Source organism: Pelecanus crispus, chromosome 17 (assembly GCF_030463565.1).
Source record: "Pelecanus crispus isolate bPelCri1 chromosome 17, bPelCri1.pri, whole genome shotgun sequence".
Classification (NCBI taxonomy): Eukaryota; Metazoa; Chordata; class Aves; order Pelecaniformes; family Pelecanidae; genus Pelecanus; species Pelecanus crispus.
This window is the reverse complement of record NC_134659.1, coordinates 426,232-442,334: the sequence shown is the minus strand read 5'-3', so window position 1 is coordinate 442,334 and position 16,103 is coordinate 426,232. Positions and strand designations below refer to the sequence as shown.

The 16,103-nt window shown below is 48.6% G+C and overlaps 1 protein-coding gene across 1 annotated transcript in view; it reads right to left on the bottom strand.

Annotated features, from left to right (window-relative positions):
• Positions 1–14,647, bottom strand: part of SYT6 (synaptotagmin 6) — a 38,058-nt gene extending 23,411 nt beyond the window's left edge. Inside the window, exon 1 of the mRNA XM_075722377.1 lies at positions 14,494–14,647. Coding sequence (XP_075578492.1) covers positions 14,494–14,647 — 154 coding nt within the window. The remainder of the gene's footprint in view (positions 1–14,493) is intronic.
• Between the last annotated feature and the right edge of the window lie 1,456 nt (positions 14,648–16,103).

Sequence of the window (16,103 nt, the reverse complement as noted above, 5' to 3'; positions counted from 1 at the left end):
CTCGCCAAAGCAGTGAGGGCACTTTGACCTGACTTTCTGCTGAGGTTGGGTACTGGCAGCGCCGCTGCCACAGCACGTTTGGTCCCACAGCTCCGTCGTCATGCGCGGACCCAGACAAAGCCTCTGACCTGATCCTGCCAAGAGCAAATGGACATCTTCCCTGCGAGAGGTTCTCACTGATAAGTTTTCTGGTGGGCAGTGGAAAATCTTAGCATCAGGGAGAGCTCTGGCTGGTTTGTTCCCCACTGGGTTTCTTTCAGCTGAGAAAGCAGCTCCCAGATGTTCTGAGCTTGGAGCATGTAATGTCTTCCCACCACAAATGCTCCGGGAAGAGCAGCTACAGGAGATGGCAGAGCCCAGAGGTAGGGGGTGATGGTGATGCACGTTAACCTTGCTTGTACTGGCTGCACGACTGGTTTTCCAGTGTAATATATTAACCATTGGTCGTATCAGGTCAGGAGACATTTCCAGGCTTCTCTGTCCATTTTTGCTACATTTTTCTATTGCAGCAGTGCTTGTGAGAATATATTGTTCTATTTCTGCAAGACTTTGTAGAGATCACACATTGAAATGATGGATTACTACGAGAGTTATTGCTGAGGAGAAGACAGGCAGCTCTGGGACTCCAAAAGACCACGTGAGGCACCCATCAACTGCTGATCTAATTTTCTCTCAATTGAGAAGCATCAGCAATGTAAGTCTGATTAGCTGAGGGCTGGAAATTGGGCATAAGCAGCTGTGGTGAATCTCGGATGCCTGGGGCGGGGACAGAGGGGAGGACAGGACAACAGCAGGGGAAAAGGAAGAGGTTTCCATTAAATCCTAGCTATAGACATGTTTACTTAGCAATGCCAATCAGCTTTGAAGCTTTACAGAGGAAGAGCGGGGACTGGATGGAACAGAAACCGAATGTTAAACCAACACAGCAGCACAAGCATCCAGCAGCACCACAGCCAAAACCAAAACACGAAACACAGCAGAGCAAGGGAACTACCCCTTTGGGAACAGAGCTCAGAACAAACCCTGCAAGGCAGTAAGGAGTGCAGCAGCAAGCAGAGCACTTTGCAACAGGAATTTTGAAAAGGAAGCTGGCTGTCTTATAAATTGTGAAATGCTGCGTTTGATGAGAGGTGAGCTGCAGTGCAGTAGTGTGTAGTTCTCAGCCAGCTCCTTAGCCCCTCCCCAAGCATGCCACAGCCGTGGGAATGGTAACAGCAAATAATAAAGATCAGATTGTCTGTGTTACCCAACACGACTTCAGTTCTTGTATCAGCAAGCAGCTCTATTTAACGGAGCCCACAGCTAAGTGGGCGCTGGGGTCTGCAGAGAACGCAGCTGCAGGAGGGAAGCACTGCAAGCCTGCTCACTAATTGCCTCCATTTGCTGGGATTACGTCCAGCGTGCCAGTCCTCTGCTGATGTCATCATTGTCACAGCTTCAGGCCTACTTGCTGCCATTTGGTTGTCATTTGCAACTTCAGCAATACTTCTCTTCTTGATTTACTGGTTGTGTTCTCTAGGCAGCTATGAGGTATAGGAACACGTCCTGAAATATTCTTGAGCTAGACAAGTCATTAGCAGCTGTCACTTCAAAGTCTAACTGCAGTCAATTTGCTTTTCACAAGCAGCCTAAGAGCACAGGAGCTGGATGTGTTGTGAAGCACTGCAGCAGGAGCTGCTGCTCAAACAAGATCACAGAGGTGTGGGACGTTGGTGAGGGGAAAATATTTCATCAAGTTCTCAGCAGATGTTAAAGGACCAGGTCAGAAAACAATTATGGATTGAGCAGAGCATCCATCGTCCCTCAGACGTTATCTCATGCTGTGGGTGAGGATAAGGGTGGCAGAGCAGCCCCCATGAGCGGCAAGTCAGGCAGCAAGACCCGGAGAGCACTGGGGATATCTATCACCTGCAGGTCCACGTGTTACGAGCCCATTTTCTCAGACCCTCCAAACTGTTCCTACCCAGGGAGTGATCCGAGAAACGGGAGCAAGTGTCAGCTGCCACCGATGGCTCTATCTGCACCCACTGACTCCCTGCTCAGACCAACAGGAGTTTGGCTCCTTGTCAGGTTTCCTTGCAGGGGGACAGGGAGCGTCGCCCAGCCAAGGACAGTGCCGCATCCTTAGAGTGTGTGGGATGTCTCTTGGTAGCATAAGCAAAAATTCACTGATTATTCCTCTGAGCTGCACAGTGTAGCACAATGGTACAAAATATCCGCAGAGACCCTGAGAAACTGCTGCACCGTGCACACTCCCATGACCCTGGTACGCTTTACAGGGTTTCTCTAGGTGAAGGCAAGCTGCAGTTCCAGCTGCTTTTTGCTGTGGAGCATGCCCAAATCTTGTTTCATTACTTTGTGTCAGCCACAAGTAATTCCACAGAAGACAGTGCAGTGAAAGTGAATTGAAAATGACGTGAAAGCAGGAAGAGCTTTCACAGATTGTTTTACACGAAGAGCACTTTCACACTCAGTTCATCACACATAGCTCAATGGCAAACTCCCCTCTCAGACCAGCGGAGGGGTGGAAATCCTCGTGAGATGAGTGCTGCAGATGTTCTGAGAGGAAACATTCACAGACCCTCTGAAATGTCTCTTCAGAAGCTCTGCAAACTCAACCTTCCTCCTGCATGAAGCTAAAAGCTAAAAGGAGATTTATCCTGTTCTGGTGCCTCCTCAGCCTTGCACACTGAGTCTCACGCTATCAGCTCCCACCAGCTTCCTCCTGCCAGCACGGGCTCCGCAGGAACCCAGACAGAGCCTCCTCGTCCACTGGGCGCACCTAGCTATGTAACAGATTATAGGAAGATAGAGACATGAATGCTCAAACTGGCTGTGCCAAAGTTTCACTTAAATAGAAAAAAACTTCTTAAAAATTAATTTGCTGCTACCACAGGGTTCCTGCCATGCAAGAGCTTATTGGAATGCAAACTATAAGCTTCAAAGGGAAGGATGAATCAGAAGCTATTTTGAGAGTAATTATATAAGATTATAAAATTCAAACCATCTCATTATTGCACGTTAAGCAAGAAGACAACCTGCTTCATAAGGAGACCTTGCAGGGATCCGGTGTTTCAAGCAACTATGATCTATGGTCCAAGTGCAAGCAGCAACCTCGTAACTCCCATCCAGACAAAACTTTCTTCATTAAGCAATGCCAGGGCTTTTTTCACCATTTAATGTAATTCCTTAGGGGATGCAGTTCTATAGCTGGGAGGCTAACTAGAACATGAGACATGGACAACTTCATGCAAAGTTTTGTTCCTTTAACAGTAGTGTAATTTGTTGTCCTGGAAACCAGCTACCAGCTTGTTAGTGACAGTACTTGCAAATGCCCAAATTTTATAAACTCCAGTTCAAAGTATAACTAAGGAGAAAACATTTAAACAATAAATTTGCATGTGGAATAAAGTACTATTCCAGCAACTCCAGCTGCAGCCGCAAGGAGCAGCCTGGGTGTGGGCGCAGCCAGGAAACCCGACTCAATTTCCCCGTGCTGCGCTGGAGACTGCAGCAGCTCGTTGCTGCAAGACGGGGTCTTGGGACACCCCCTGAGCAGTCACCTGCATTGTGCACTGCCTGCAAGAAGAAAAGAGAGGTGGTTTTATTTCTGCTTACATAGCCAGGCTACAGCTGAAGCTCCTGCTATGTCTTGGCTCGGAGGAAGCAGGCGCGCAGGTGGGAGGGCTGCGAGCTGCTCGCTGCCTCGGGGAGGGCAATGCGTGCGCTGTCCTCGTCCTTGCTGCAGCCCCGGGCCTGGTCGCTCAGGAGGGACCTTCACACCTGATGGTCTGAAAGAGCTGACTACACAAGTGCATTAAACAGAGGGAAAAGAGAGGCTACCACACCCTTTACTACCTGGCATTTTTCAGTTTATGGTTTGGTACTTTTACCTCTCTTGGAAAAGATGGTAAATGCACTCAGATACAGGAGAGGGAGCTGCTCCGGTCCCCCAGGCTGAGTTTAAAGAAGCAGAAGAAAATCTGAACAGAGTAATTCAGAGGGAAACACCAAAGGTGATTTTCAAGTGCAGAGTCAACAATGACATACTTTACACACATGTATGGATATATAATAAAAGAAGAAAAAATAAACACATACATATGAAAAATGGGTAATACACCAAAGGAAAGCAACATAAAAAGAGACCTTGGTAGCCTGGAGCTTGTGCTTTGCTCACTGAAATAGAATGGAGAAAGATTTAACTGCCGAAAAACAAAAAAAAAAAAAAAAAGGAAAGAATCATGAATAACTGACAAGCAAAAGATTTCTGCATGCCTGCTACATACAGGAGAAGCTTCCACCATATCAGGTTCTGGACAGCCAAAACACAACTCGGAATGCCATGCAACCCTAACAAGAGCTCAGCAAAATCTCTGCTAAGCAGTAATACCAAATACGAGTGACAGAGGGACAGACTTAAGGAGTCCGCAATCAGCTGCAGTTCAGACCACGTTAACAGGCAGAACAGCCTGCGCCTCGTGCGCGCTGAACTCGCAGGGTGCAACCGCCCCGCCGAGAGGGCTGCACCCCCTTCCCCTTAGAGACTTCCACTTGCTGACCACCGCAAGTCAGACACTCTCATGCCTATATCCTTTTCCTGGTTTGTGTATTAAGAGAGACAGGCCAAAAAAAAGTTCTTCCCCAGCCACAGGACTTTTTGGATCCAGGGCCATCTTCTACAGAGAAAAGAAATCAGACTTTTGAGCCCAGAAAAAGCCAGAACATTCCTTTCCCTCAGTCACCTTCCTTCAGATCAAAGGTGATGGGTAGCTCAGTGAAAGCCCACATAAGCCGAACATCTTTAAAAACCCAGCTCAGACCATGGTCAAAATGGATTAGAAACAGAAAAGAAATCTCAAATCTGCCGAGGTGGGAAGATCCAGCCAAAACATATTAAAACACCAAGGTCAGTTCTGGAGATGGGGTTAACGTGCCACCTATCACCTTGGCTGTGGGGCTTCCCAACAAGCGACAAGCACAGCAGTCACGCTTGCTGTGCAGCGCAAGTCACAGTAACATCTGGAACAGCTCTTTGCAAAAGGGTCTTGACAGAGCTGGCAGAGCCCCACTCCCTCCTCTTCACGTCCCCCTGCGTGGGAAGGAAGCCAAGCCCGACGCAGCTGCAGGGGACGCCCAGGGACAAACGCCTGTGGCAGAGGAGGTCTCCAGCGCCGCAGTCGGTCCCTGGGCCGGGGGCACCGCCGCAGCTCTCCCTGCTGCACCCGCTCCCCAGCCAGACGTGCAGAGCTGGCATGCTGCTGGGGACACCACGCAGAAGCACTCAGTGGCCTCGAGCAAGAGTCGCTCATATTGCAGAGCCAACACGGCAGCAGAGCTCGCGAGCTCACGCCGGGCAGGGCCGCGCAGGTGGCCGGAGCAGCAGCAGGCAGCCGCGAGCACACGGACATCCTTGGCGGCGCTGTCCCAGCCTCCGCTCGGAAGTCGGCTCTGCCAATGGACAGTCCCGAACCCGTCCTTGGCCTGGGCTCCCCAGCCAGGACCTGCAGACGAAACTCCCTTCTTCCACCATCGCCTTGCCCACTAGTGACTACGGGCTTCATACACAACACTGAGAGGCCCATATCAATATCCAGAGAAAAAAACTAATACACATTAAAATGGCCATGCCCTAGCAGAACAGCTGGACCGGAGGAAACTAATCAAAAGTTGCTGAAGACCAAATATGTTGGTATTCAGTGGTTATTGACTGGCCTGCCAGTTCGGACGTTCCCTCCAGGCTGTATCAAAGGCACATTTGTTACTCAAACTTTTGCTGGCATGTGCAGCCAGAAAGGGAACGTTGAGCTGTCAGCAATGCAGCATTTCTGCTATCAAAAGTGACAAAAAAAAGAAAAAAAAAGTTGTTCCAAACTGAAGGAAACACTCCCCAGTGATTTAGGTCACTTTGTGTCTTAATCAGCTGTTCTCTAGAGTATTATAAATGAGATAGTAAGAGCTGTCATTGCTTTATGCCTAACCGATGACAATCTAATGAACTATTACAAGCCACACTGCATATAATTATAGTACATAGCTGTGTGTTAATCCCATGACATTTTATCACAATATGCTGCAGCAACATCTGTAAACGACTCTGCAGCGCTGAACGCACACGGTGTCCCTTCGATGAGGTTAAGTAACCGACACTGAGCGTTGCCTTCCTCCCATGATGTGACCTCGTACATACAGGACCCGAGCTGAGCACTGCAGATGTGCCAGGGAAGCCTTGCTGAGGCTGTTCAACATGGAGGGCAAAGTCTCTGTCCAGACCTGCTGAAGCTGAGCAGAGCTGGGCAGAGAGCAAAACGCCGTAATACGGACACTTCTGGGATGTAGAAAGACAATTGCATTTCAAGATGCAACGCAAACAAAACAAGCAAAAGCTTTTCACTATCACTCTGTCTCCCTTAAGTGACCAAAGACCTTAGACCTTAAAATTTCCCTTCAAAAACTTGGTCAAAGCCATGACTGTTGTGAGAGATCAGAGAGGCCAGGGACATCAGCGCTTCAGCGTCCGGGCTCGCTGCGCCAGAGCTGCCGTCCCTCTGCCCTTCACTTTACACAGTGAGATTCGGTTTGGGGGAAATGCTTCCCTGCGGCGCTCTCTTTGACTCCATTTTGGTTCAAAAAAACTAAAACCAGGCTGCCTGCAAAGATCTCAGGATAAAGCTTGAGCGGGAGCAGAATCAGGGTCTCTTCCCACCCCCGCCTGCAGCCCTGCTGTGGGTGCTGATCTTCATCGCAGCGTGGGTGCCGGGCAGCCTCCAAGCCCGCGACCTGGGGCCATGTCAGAGGACACAGCCTGAGAACCCGAAAAGGCAGAGCTCAGCCAGGGGAGGGCAGGAGGCCCCAAGTACGGGACAAGGTGGCCCGGAAAGCTTTCCGGAGGCTTTCCTTTGGCTGAGTGCCCCCCCTCCAGGGACACAGAGCCCCTCCAGCACAAGCGGCTCCCGGACTCCATGAGAGCATGCTGGAAGGGCTTTATTGCCCGGACCTGCCCCACGGCAAACCCAAAACAGGAGATGCAGGATTCATCCAGATCTCCCCTGGCTCCACATGCTGGAAAGACTGGGAGGGCAGGTTGCCAATTAAAGTCATCTACACCCAGTACGACCACATAAGTCCCTGTCATGCCCTCCTCCTCTCTCTCTCTCAACTTGTTGTGCCGATAATACCTGGCACACAAAAGACAGTCTGGTCTGCACGGCAAAACAGCACCGGCTTGTTTGGAGCAGGCTCTGTGCAGGGTGCAGAGCAGCTGGGAAGGGTCCCCCAGCCACCTCCCTGCATACCGGCACGGGACCAGCTGCTCGGTACAGAGACCCTGTGCTGCCCACCCGGGAACGCAGCAGTTATGAAAAGAGCATTTCTTTGTTCAGGCTCTGCTGAATGATCAGGGAACTTCCTCCCTGAATGGCTCTGCTCCTGTCATTAGCTGCTGCTGCTTCCATTAGCTTGTAACAAAGACAGAAATCTTTAACCCCTAAAACATACTACACAGCAGTCACGCGTGCAGGCTGGACTGCCTGATCCTACAGATTTATTAAATGGATTCTGAGATTCCTTTTTCCCTTTCCCAAAGACTTGTATCACTCCGTGCTGTGCAGCTCAGAATCCTTTTAGCATGAACATTTTGACCAGAGACCAGACTCAAATAACTCTGAGCAAACGCTCGCAGACATCCAAGTGATGAAGTACTGCATATGGAAAGAATGCATTGAAGGAGGTTCTTGCTGTACTCACCTGACGCTGTGTTGTTACAAGAGCACATGCATTTCTTTGCAGCAGTTACGAACATGCAGAGAAAATCAGAGTAATACTTACATTACCAGAGGCACTGGTGTGCTAGAATTTCTGGGCAATTATTCTTCCATGGAACCAAATACTCTAGGACTGTATGCCTTAATGATGGTTTTGAAAGGGCTTGTATGAACTGAGCTTCTGGTGTCCTGCCTTTGGTCTTCGCTGCACAGTTTCCTGTGATGTTGTCAAACACTAACCTGCTACAGCACAACAAACTGAACTAAACATAAAGGTGGCCTTAATTAGCATCCGTGGTTTCACTATGTACAATACACCCTGCAGGATAACTTTCTTTTTTCCATAGACATGGAAAATGTACAGTTAATGTACAGTCACTCGAAATATCCCTTCCCTGTCCCTCTAGGATGCCATTTTGCAATGTACAAGTATAATTAAAGACAATACATGGCAGAGAGACAAATCACATCTCTGGCAAACAACTGCCAGCATAAGTGACTGTTATGTTAGTGAGTCCACTAGATTGAAACAAGAAAGGCTGTTACAGACAAGCTTCCTGATTTTACAGTATGCAGATAGGAAGGAAAAATATATGTTATCATCTTTGAAAAAGAAATAACAAAATTAAAGATAGAAAAAGCTGCTTAACCAACGTGAGATGGAAACCTGGGGTCCTAAGGAAGAATATGCAATTGTACCTAGAAACATGAACAGTAAGAAGAAAGGTAAGTAAAACAAGGACAGCCGAAACTATAGATAAATGAAAAATTGTAGCAGACATGAGATCCAGTTACGGTTCTGTTTTTATCTCTGAACAATGAACGCACACATGTGAGACTATATGACTTAGTGAATCCATGGTATGTGCAGCAGGCTGTGCACATTGCACTGGTATGACTTCAGCAAAGCAAAGATGTCAAGCAACAAACATTTGCAAACACAGAAACACCAGCTTCTCAGAGTCATCCCGCAAAACAATGGAGAAGATTAGAGTCAGGCTATGCCCTGATTTGAACTAGCTAAAAGCACATGCTTGGTTTCAGTGAAATGTGGGGAGAATACTGAAAGCAGAAGAAAATGTTTCAACGGCAAAGACAGAAACTGCTGAAGCAAAATATTTCTTAAAGAAAAGAGGCTCCATATTATGAAAAAGGACAAAAAATTAACAGAGTAACTTCAGAAATGTGGACTTACCAGAGAGGTATCTGTTCCTCAGCTCAGCCCCTGGTCACTGTCCTCAGCCTGCTCGCACACTCAATTAACACCAGCAGCAATCTGGCTGCCTGTTTCTATGGAGTTTTAGATGCTGATCCCTGACTATGCATGAGGCTACTGCAGCTGCACTGGAATAGGCTCCGAGGTCCGCAAAAAAACCTACAAACATGATCAGCCTGCCTGTACCGCTTCAGGAATGAATCAACCAGCAGCAATTAGGCAGATGCAAACCTGCATCTATGTAGAGAGGTACTTACAAAGCTGCTAAACATATGCACTCCACACAGCTCCATAGGCGCATTTTATTTACTGGGACCATCCCAGTGCATAGCCAGAGGCAGCTGTAGAGTCATAGATCCACACACTTAATACATAAGCAGAGAGACATATTCATAGACGGGCTATGTAATCCATTCTTCCTAGGTCTGTGCTGCTGGTTTTAACCTTATTTTAATACAGTTTTGCAAACCTTCCTCTAGTAGCAAGATTTGAACCTGACACCTTCAGGATCAGAGCACAAACCTGTTTTCCTTGAGCTAAAGAGCAAATCTGCTGCACATAGCTCTCTCTGGCTCTTTTCCTGCTGCTGGACCAGACACTCGCAGAGAAAGGCAAGATCCATTTTGCAAGTGCATTACTCCGTGATAAGAAACATCTTTGCCCCAAGCTGCTACTCCTCACATGCCTAGCCTCTGGAAATGCAAGCTTCACTGATTAATATTAGCTTTGCCTGGGTGGCTTTAAACATGTTTACTGCTGTATTTACTTAAAATACACTTGAATGGTAATTCCGAAAAAATGTGTTATTACAGCTGCTAAGTAAATTCAAAACTTGCCCATATTTCATAGGCAGTGGCTGTAGGTATCCCATAGCAGTGAATGGCCATGTCATCAATTTTCCCATTAGTCAAACTATCTGATCAAGGGATAATTTTTTTCCAAGAAAAATACTCCAGAAGCAATTCCTCCATATAAAAGTGATCTTTCCACATCAACATTCCTGCAATGAAAAAACACCTATTGCAGAAAAATTCACCCCTTTTTCTGCCTGCAGCAAGAATACTTACATACTTGTGGGTTTAACATTTTAATAATATTCACAAAGTGCCAGGAGGGTGTTCAGCGCTGTACAAGATGTACTGCCTGCATCATGAAGTTTAAAAAGAACAGTTCACGCAAAGGGCAAAACACTAAATGTGCTCTGAATTATTGTGGGATTAGAGCACAGAAGGACAGCGGACAAAGTGTGCTAGGAAACAGAAATTATCGTAAAGTCTCTTCTGGTTTTGCATTTTCCCCAGCTTTTTTCTTCTTCACTCTTCCACTTTCATATTCTGCAGTAGGAAAGCACCAGAGCATTTTGCTGGGGTGAACCAGTGCACATGGAAGGGTTTGAGGAAGGTGGACATGCGGTGCCGAGATCAACAGGGACTGCTGTGCACACAGTCCTGTAGTCATGTTCTGAGTAAAAACTGCAGCACCTCTGCACAACATCCATTGCATCCTGTACTTACTGGACAGGGCAGTGAAGCTTTTTACAAATGGATACACTGAGGCAAAAACCCCCTACATGTTATTTAAAGGAAGTTGCAACCCAGTAGTTCTAGAGCTAGAAATCAAACCCAGGGGTTTGCTCCTGGATGTGCTCTGATCCTGGTGTAAATTCCCTCCCGTACCCATGCACCAGCCCTTACAGTCAACAAGCATGGCAAGCCACAGGCTCCGGTCACACTCCGCCAGTGCTGCACGTTCGTTTCAGAATGATCAATTTGGTTTTAAATCTCTCTGTGGAGTTCAAGCTCCCATCTTCTGTGCCATCCCTGCTTGGCACGACCTCCCAGGACCGGCTGGCAGCCTCCGTCCGCAGCCAGACCCGGCGCTGCACGCCCACGGGGAGCGGGACCTGGTTCGGGTGAACGTGGGGCGTGAGTCAGTAACACAGGTCAGTCCGAACGGAGCGACAACCTGACCGCGCAGACAAGCACCAGCACACACTGTGGCGGCAAGGGCTGTGCGGGGCACGCGCGATGCCCGGTGCCAGGGATGCTGGCAGGCTGAGCCGGGCTGCGCGCAGGAAGGAGCACGGCTCTGTGCCCCTGGGAGCAGCTCTGGGCAGGAGCAGTCAGGGGAGAGCTGGCTCCACCGCAAGAGCTTGTAGCGGGCCCTGCAGAGCAGGATTCGGCACCCTGTTTCCCAAAGACCCCGCAGCCTGTTGCTCTCCAGCAGCAGCTCACTCGCACAGGCAGAGGGACCGGGTGCCGTGGGGTGGCTCGCTGTGCCCAGCGCAGCACTCCTGTGGGACGCCGGCAGCGTGGGCTCCCCGGCACCATCAGCCAAGTACCCTGCACTTCCGTAGGGCTTGTCCAAAAATTCTCTCAGAGACCGATAGCCTAGAGCACTCGCTGCACTTCCAGGACAGAGAAGTGATGTATCTATTTATTTAAGGCACATCACCGCAGTGGTAAATGTTGTCCCTATATCACAGGCATTTCCACTGTCTACAGCTTATGCCTGTGTGCTAGTCACACTCACAGCATCACTGCACAACAGCTGAGGGCTGGCAGGGAAGAGAGCTATCAGATGGAGGGAGCTACGGGGGAGGATTTTAGATAGGCACAACAAAGGGATGCTGCATCTTGCTCGATCTCAGGGCCCACAGCCAAGAGATCAGTTCTATTCCTGGCACCGCCACGGGCCAAACTGCAGGCAAACGCTCACCCTCGCATATCCACTGACGCATCCATACCAAAACCTTCCTCATCCAAATACCTTATTTTTCTGACATACTTAGCTTCCGGATTACTAGCCAGCAGCAGCAGCCTGCAATGCTCCTTTGTTGGGTGTACAGTAATGTATGGCGGACTGGAGAAACACTGCAGCTATATTTCTCTTACTGACTTTTAGTAGGAGAATCAGCTATTACATAACCCAAAGTACAGAGAGTAGAGGAGCATCTACTTTACACACAGTAGCACTTTCCACATTCAGTCCAAAATGGTTTTAAAAAAAAAAAAAAAAAACCTGCATAAAACCATATTCTGACATATTCTTACATAAACGACTCAGTAATATTTTTATATTCACAGGGTTTTTTCCACTGTCAGATGCAGTTCAAGAAGGCTAGTGATACCTGGATAATTTCTTTGCAACTCCACAGCATTCCCAGAAGATACTGCTTGCCATCAATACATGAAACATCAGAAAAAAGCAAACCACCTCTCAGGGTCTAATGGCAAGCAGAGCTGTGCGGAAGCAGCCCTGGCTCCCAGCTTTGGCAGCATTAGAGTGCTTTTGTCTGCCTGCTCACAAACAATGCAAACTTCAGCCAGGTACTCGCCAAGCCAAGCTGATTTAGCTATTAGCTAATAGATTTATCCAGGAGGTAACAAACCGACAGAGAAGCCCTTGGCTTCACATGAAGATGACAAATAGGGCAAATTTCACTCCAGCAAGCTTTTCACGCAGGTTGCTGAGGCCGTGCTGTCCAGCACGGGCACACCTCGGCAGGACCCAGTGCTCGTGCTGCACCGCTCCTCTGACCCGCCTGTCGGTACGGCACCCTGTCTCAAAGCTGTATCACTGCTCATCTTTGCACAACCTGACTTTTTATTTGCACAGCTTTACGAGGAAGGACTCGACAGGTCTGAACATAGGACTCCAGGTAGCTGGTAGCAAATTTGCTTAACCTAAGTCTTCAGTGTGAAGTGGACAAAGCACAAATGGGACACTAATGGCAAAGGTGTCTTACCACCTTAACTGTTACATTAGTTAACACTTAATGCAAACAGATTTGTTTCCCTTGCTGGAGCGGTTTTACATGCAGGCATTTGAGAAATATTGGCACTCATTGGGTCCAAACGGTGTCCTCAGTGCTGTCTAGACATAAAAATGGGCCCAGTCATGCAGAGCAGAGACAACTGTAATAGCCATTAATGCAGCCGGTGCAGTCAGCCAGCCCAGCATGACTTGCCCAGGGCACGGGGGTAGAGGCTGACACTTAAACCGGAGATCAGAGCAGACAAACATTTGAGATCTTAAAGGCATATGATGATGTGATCCTGACCTGAAAATGAGGTCCAAACAGACTGCACAAACAAATGCCAGGCAACTATCTGTCATATCAGGGCAGACAGAACAAGAGCAGGACAGGTATTTCTGCTGCACAGAGTCAGGAAAACGTTAATTTTGGTACCAAGGTAAAAAATTATGAAGCAATGCAGTAAGTTAGTTGCAATAGAGAAAACCAGCTGCACTGGATGCAATGCGTAAGGATAGTACCAGCAGTGGTAAGAGGCCTTCAAAACAAGCAGGTATAAAGCAAATGTATTTTAAGATGACAATTAAGTTACGAGCAGAGTGGGATGTGAAATGAAGGTGTTAGGCTGGACGTGCTGGCAAAACAGTGGTGGAAGCACCACTGCAAGCAAACAGCCGGTAGAAGCCGGGAGAAACCAGAGAGCTGCCAGCCTGTCCCAGGTGCCCGTTGCGTCCCAGTGAGACGCTGGCAGAGAGGGGCAGGAGGAACTGAAGCAAGATGACACAGAAAGCCTTGGACAGGGATTGACGGGCTACTGTGCCGCACCTGGGCTCTGCACAGGTGTCCTCAGAGAGAAGAAAAGTTTCTGAAAAGGTATGCTATGAAATCAGGCTGGGTTGGTAGATCATTATCTACAGAAACCTAAAAAAGAAAAAAGCACTCTCTGCAAATGTTCTAATACACAAACAACTTAGAGCACATTATCAATAATGCTAAAAAGCATGGGATTTTGGTTTTGCTCCTCAGCGTGTGAGCCTGGGATATAAGCTCCCCCTGCCAATGTCTTCTGAAGTTACAGCAGAAGACGACCTCTCTGGAACGAGAAGCTGTGAGCAGAAGCGTACAGAAAATTAACCGCTTTCCAGTAAAGAAATGCCCCTTTGCTCTTAGAGCTTGCTCTTGATTCATTGCTGACACGCCGGTGCGTCTCCCCTAGCTCTACAAGCTAACCAGGAACAACTTAGGCAGTTCTTAGGGAAAGTAAAACAAATACACAAAAGTACATCAAGATCCCTTACTGGTGAACAAAAATCCATGCAAGTCCTTCCTTTTCTCAAACTGGGATAACAGCAATCGGCTCCTGTCATCTCACTTACTTAAATAGGCTTTTTACTGCTTTTTTGCTTTATACAGGACAGGAATCTCTGTTTTTAAAAAAATAAGAAACTTTCACAGAAACTTTATTTCATTAACCACCTCCTCACCAGCATGTCCCGTAACACCCCGTCTGTCCCTTCTGTGCAGCTACCCCCATCAGGCTACACCGTCTCGCATCAACAGGTGAGGCAGCTCTTGCACCCAAAACGTCACAGCTGAACGTGTGTAAAGGAAAATAACCGCACAGAGATGCGTGCCGAGCCCCGAGTCTACCATGGGGCTTGCAAACGTTTCCCTCCCCGTGCGAGAGTCCTCCTGCCTTCCTCCGGCTCTTGGCAGTCACAAGCACTACTCGAGCAGACAGGACCAGAGTACTGTACCTGGCTCGGAGATAATCAGGCTCTGGTCGGAAGGCAGCAGGAGGAATTCCCTGCAAATGTCCAGGTCCAAGCTAGGCAGGCTTTTCTTCCGGCACAGCTCGGTGACAATGTGGACTGCCTTCTGACAACGGCTGTCATCCTTGGTACCACTCATCTCCCACACTGCATCCTCCGCTATCCCCCTCTGCTGTCTAAGAAAGTCAAACTAGGAAAAGAGGGTTCGTTTATTTTTAATCACACAGATTCACACCAGTTCCACGCTCTGGCACGGCAGCACCCTAAGGGACACCCTGTGCCAGGCAATGCTCCAGCTCTACAAACCCTCCTCAGCATTCGGAGCAGGGAGCCTCCAGCAACCACAGCTCACTGCAGTCCTGCCCGCGCTCCTGGTGCCTCGTTGCCTCTGAGATCAGATATCCCTTTGCTGCCAAGGCGTGTTCCAGACAAAGAACCTCCTACCAAATTCAGTTTCGTGCCCTCCATACGACAACGTTGTTAAAGCTGCAGCCTAGATGATTCTTTTTAACCCTTTCATTGCTGCCCCATTTTCCATTCTCCAGGTGCAGCATTTCAAATCCCAGCCCCAGAGCAGTTCTGCAAAAAAAAAGTGAATGCCAAAATCTTCTGGCTGAGGACAGCGCATCATCAGACCGGAGAAACGAGAGTGCTCCCATGAACACTGCACAAACTACTTACAACTGCCAAAGGCGACATAAGAAAAGCAGCAGGTTTTATTGATTTGTTTGTACTGGTCCTAACACAACAGGCTGCAGATGGCAACAGAGATTGAGAATGCTGTTGCATTTCATAATTAGATTTTTTTTTTTTTTTTAAATTTTCTGCAGTCTTTTTTTTATTCCTATTGTAATTTAGCAGACAGGTCATGCCACATGACAGAGCTACACTTTTGAACAGAGAATATATTTGACAGGCATGGGAAAAGAAGCAATTGTATAACAGGCAATTAAAATTATGTACAGCAGAATGATTTCTTGCAGCTTCTGGAGCAGAGAAGCTAGTACAAATATAATGAGCATACTGGAGAGCCAGGGCTAAAGCTACCCAGGTCCCTCAGCCCCCACAGCGCAACAGAGTATGTTTAGATGTCTGTTAATTACTTGCTGAAGCGCTTTGCGCTATCGCACCGCATGAGTCCCAGGAGCTGCACAAGCACCCGACGCAGCACCCGGCTCCCCTGGAGCACAGGCCCTCTCAGCCCAGCCACGCAGCCTCCTGCAAGGCAGCAAACCTCCCAGAAGCTCCGTGTCTGAATTCCCAGACTGGGAACTCCAGGATCTAGCCCAGCTGTCTCCATGCTGCCTCCTCCTGCCTGGTCCCTGCCCACTTCTGCTGCCCTGTGACCAGCCTGGGGCTGAGAGGGGCCAGGCAGCAGGGGTCTGGTGCTGCCCCACAGCTCAGCCCCGCCACGGTGCCCTTGCACCCCACTGCAGCTCTGCTGGGGCTGCCAGCCCCCGCTCAGCAGGCAGCCCTGAGCCCGAGCGCTCTCGCTGCCTGGTGAAAACGCAGCGTGCATTCTCCAGCTGCTGGGTTTGTGAGTGACTCCCCACACAAAGGGCCTGCGTAGCAGCTGAGGCGCGTGTGCCAGCCAC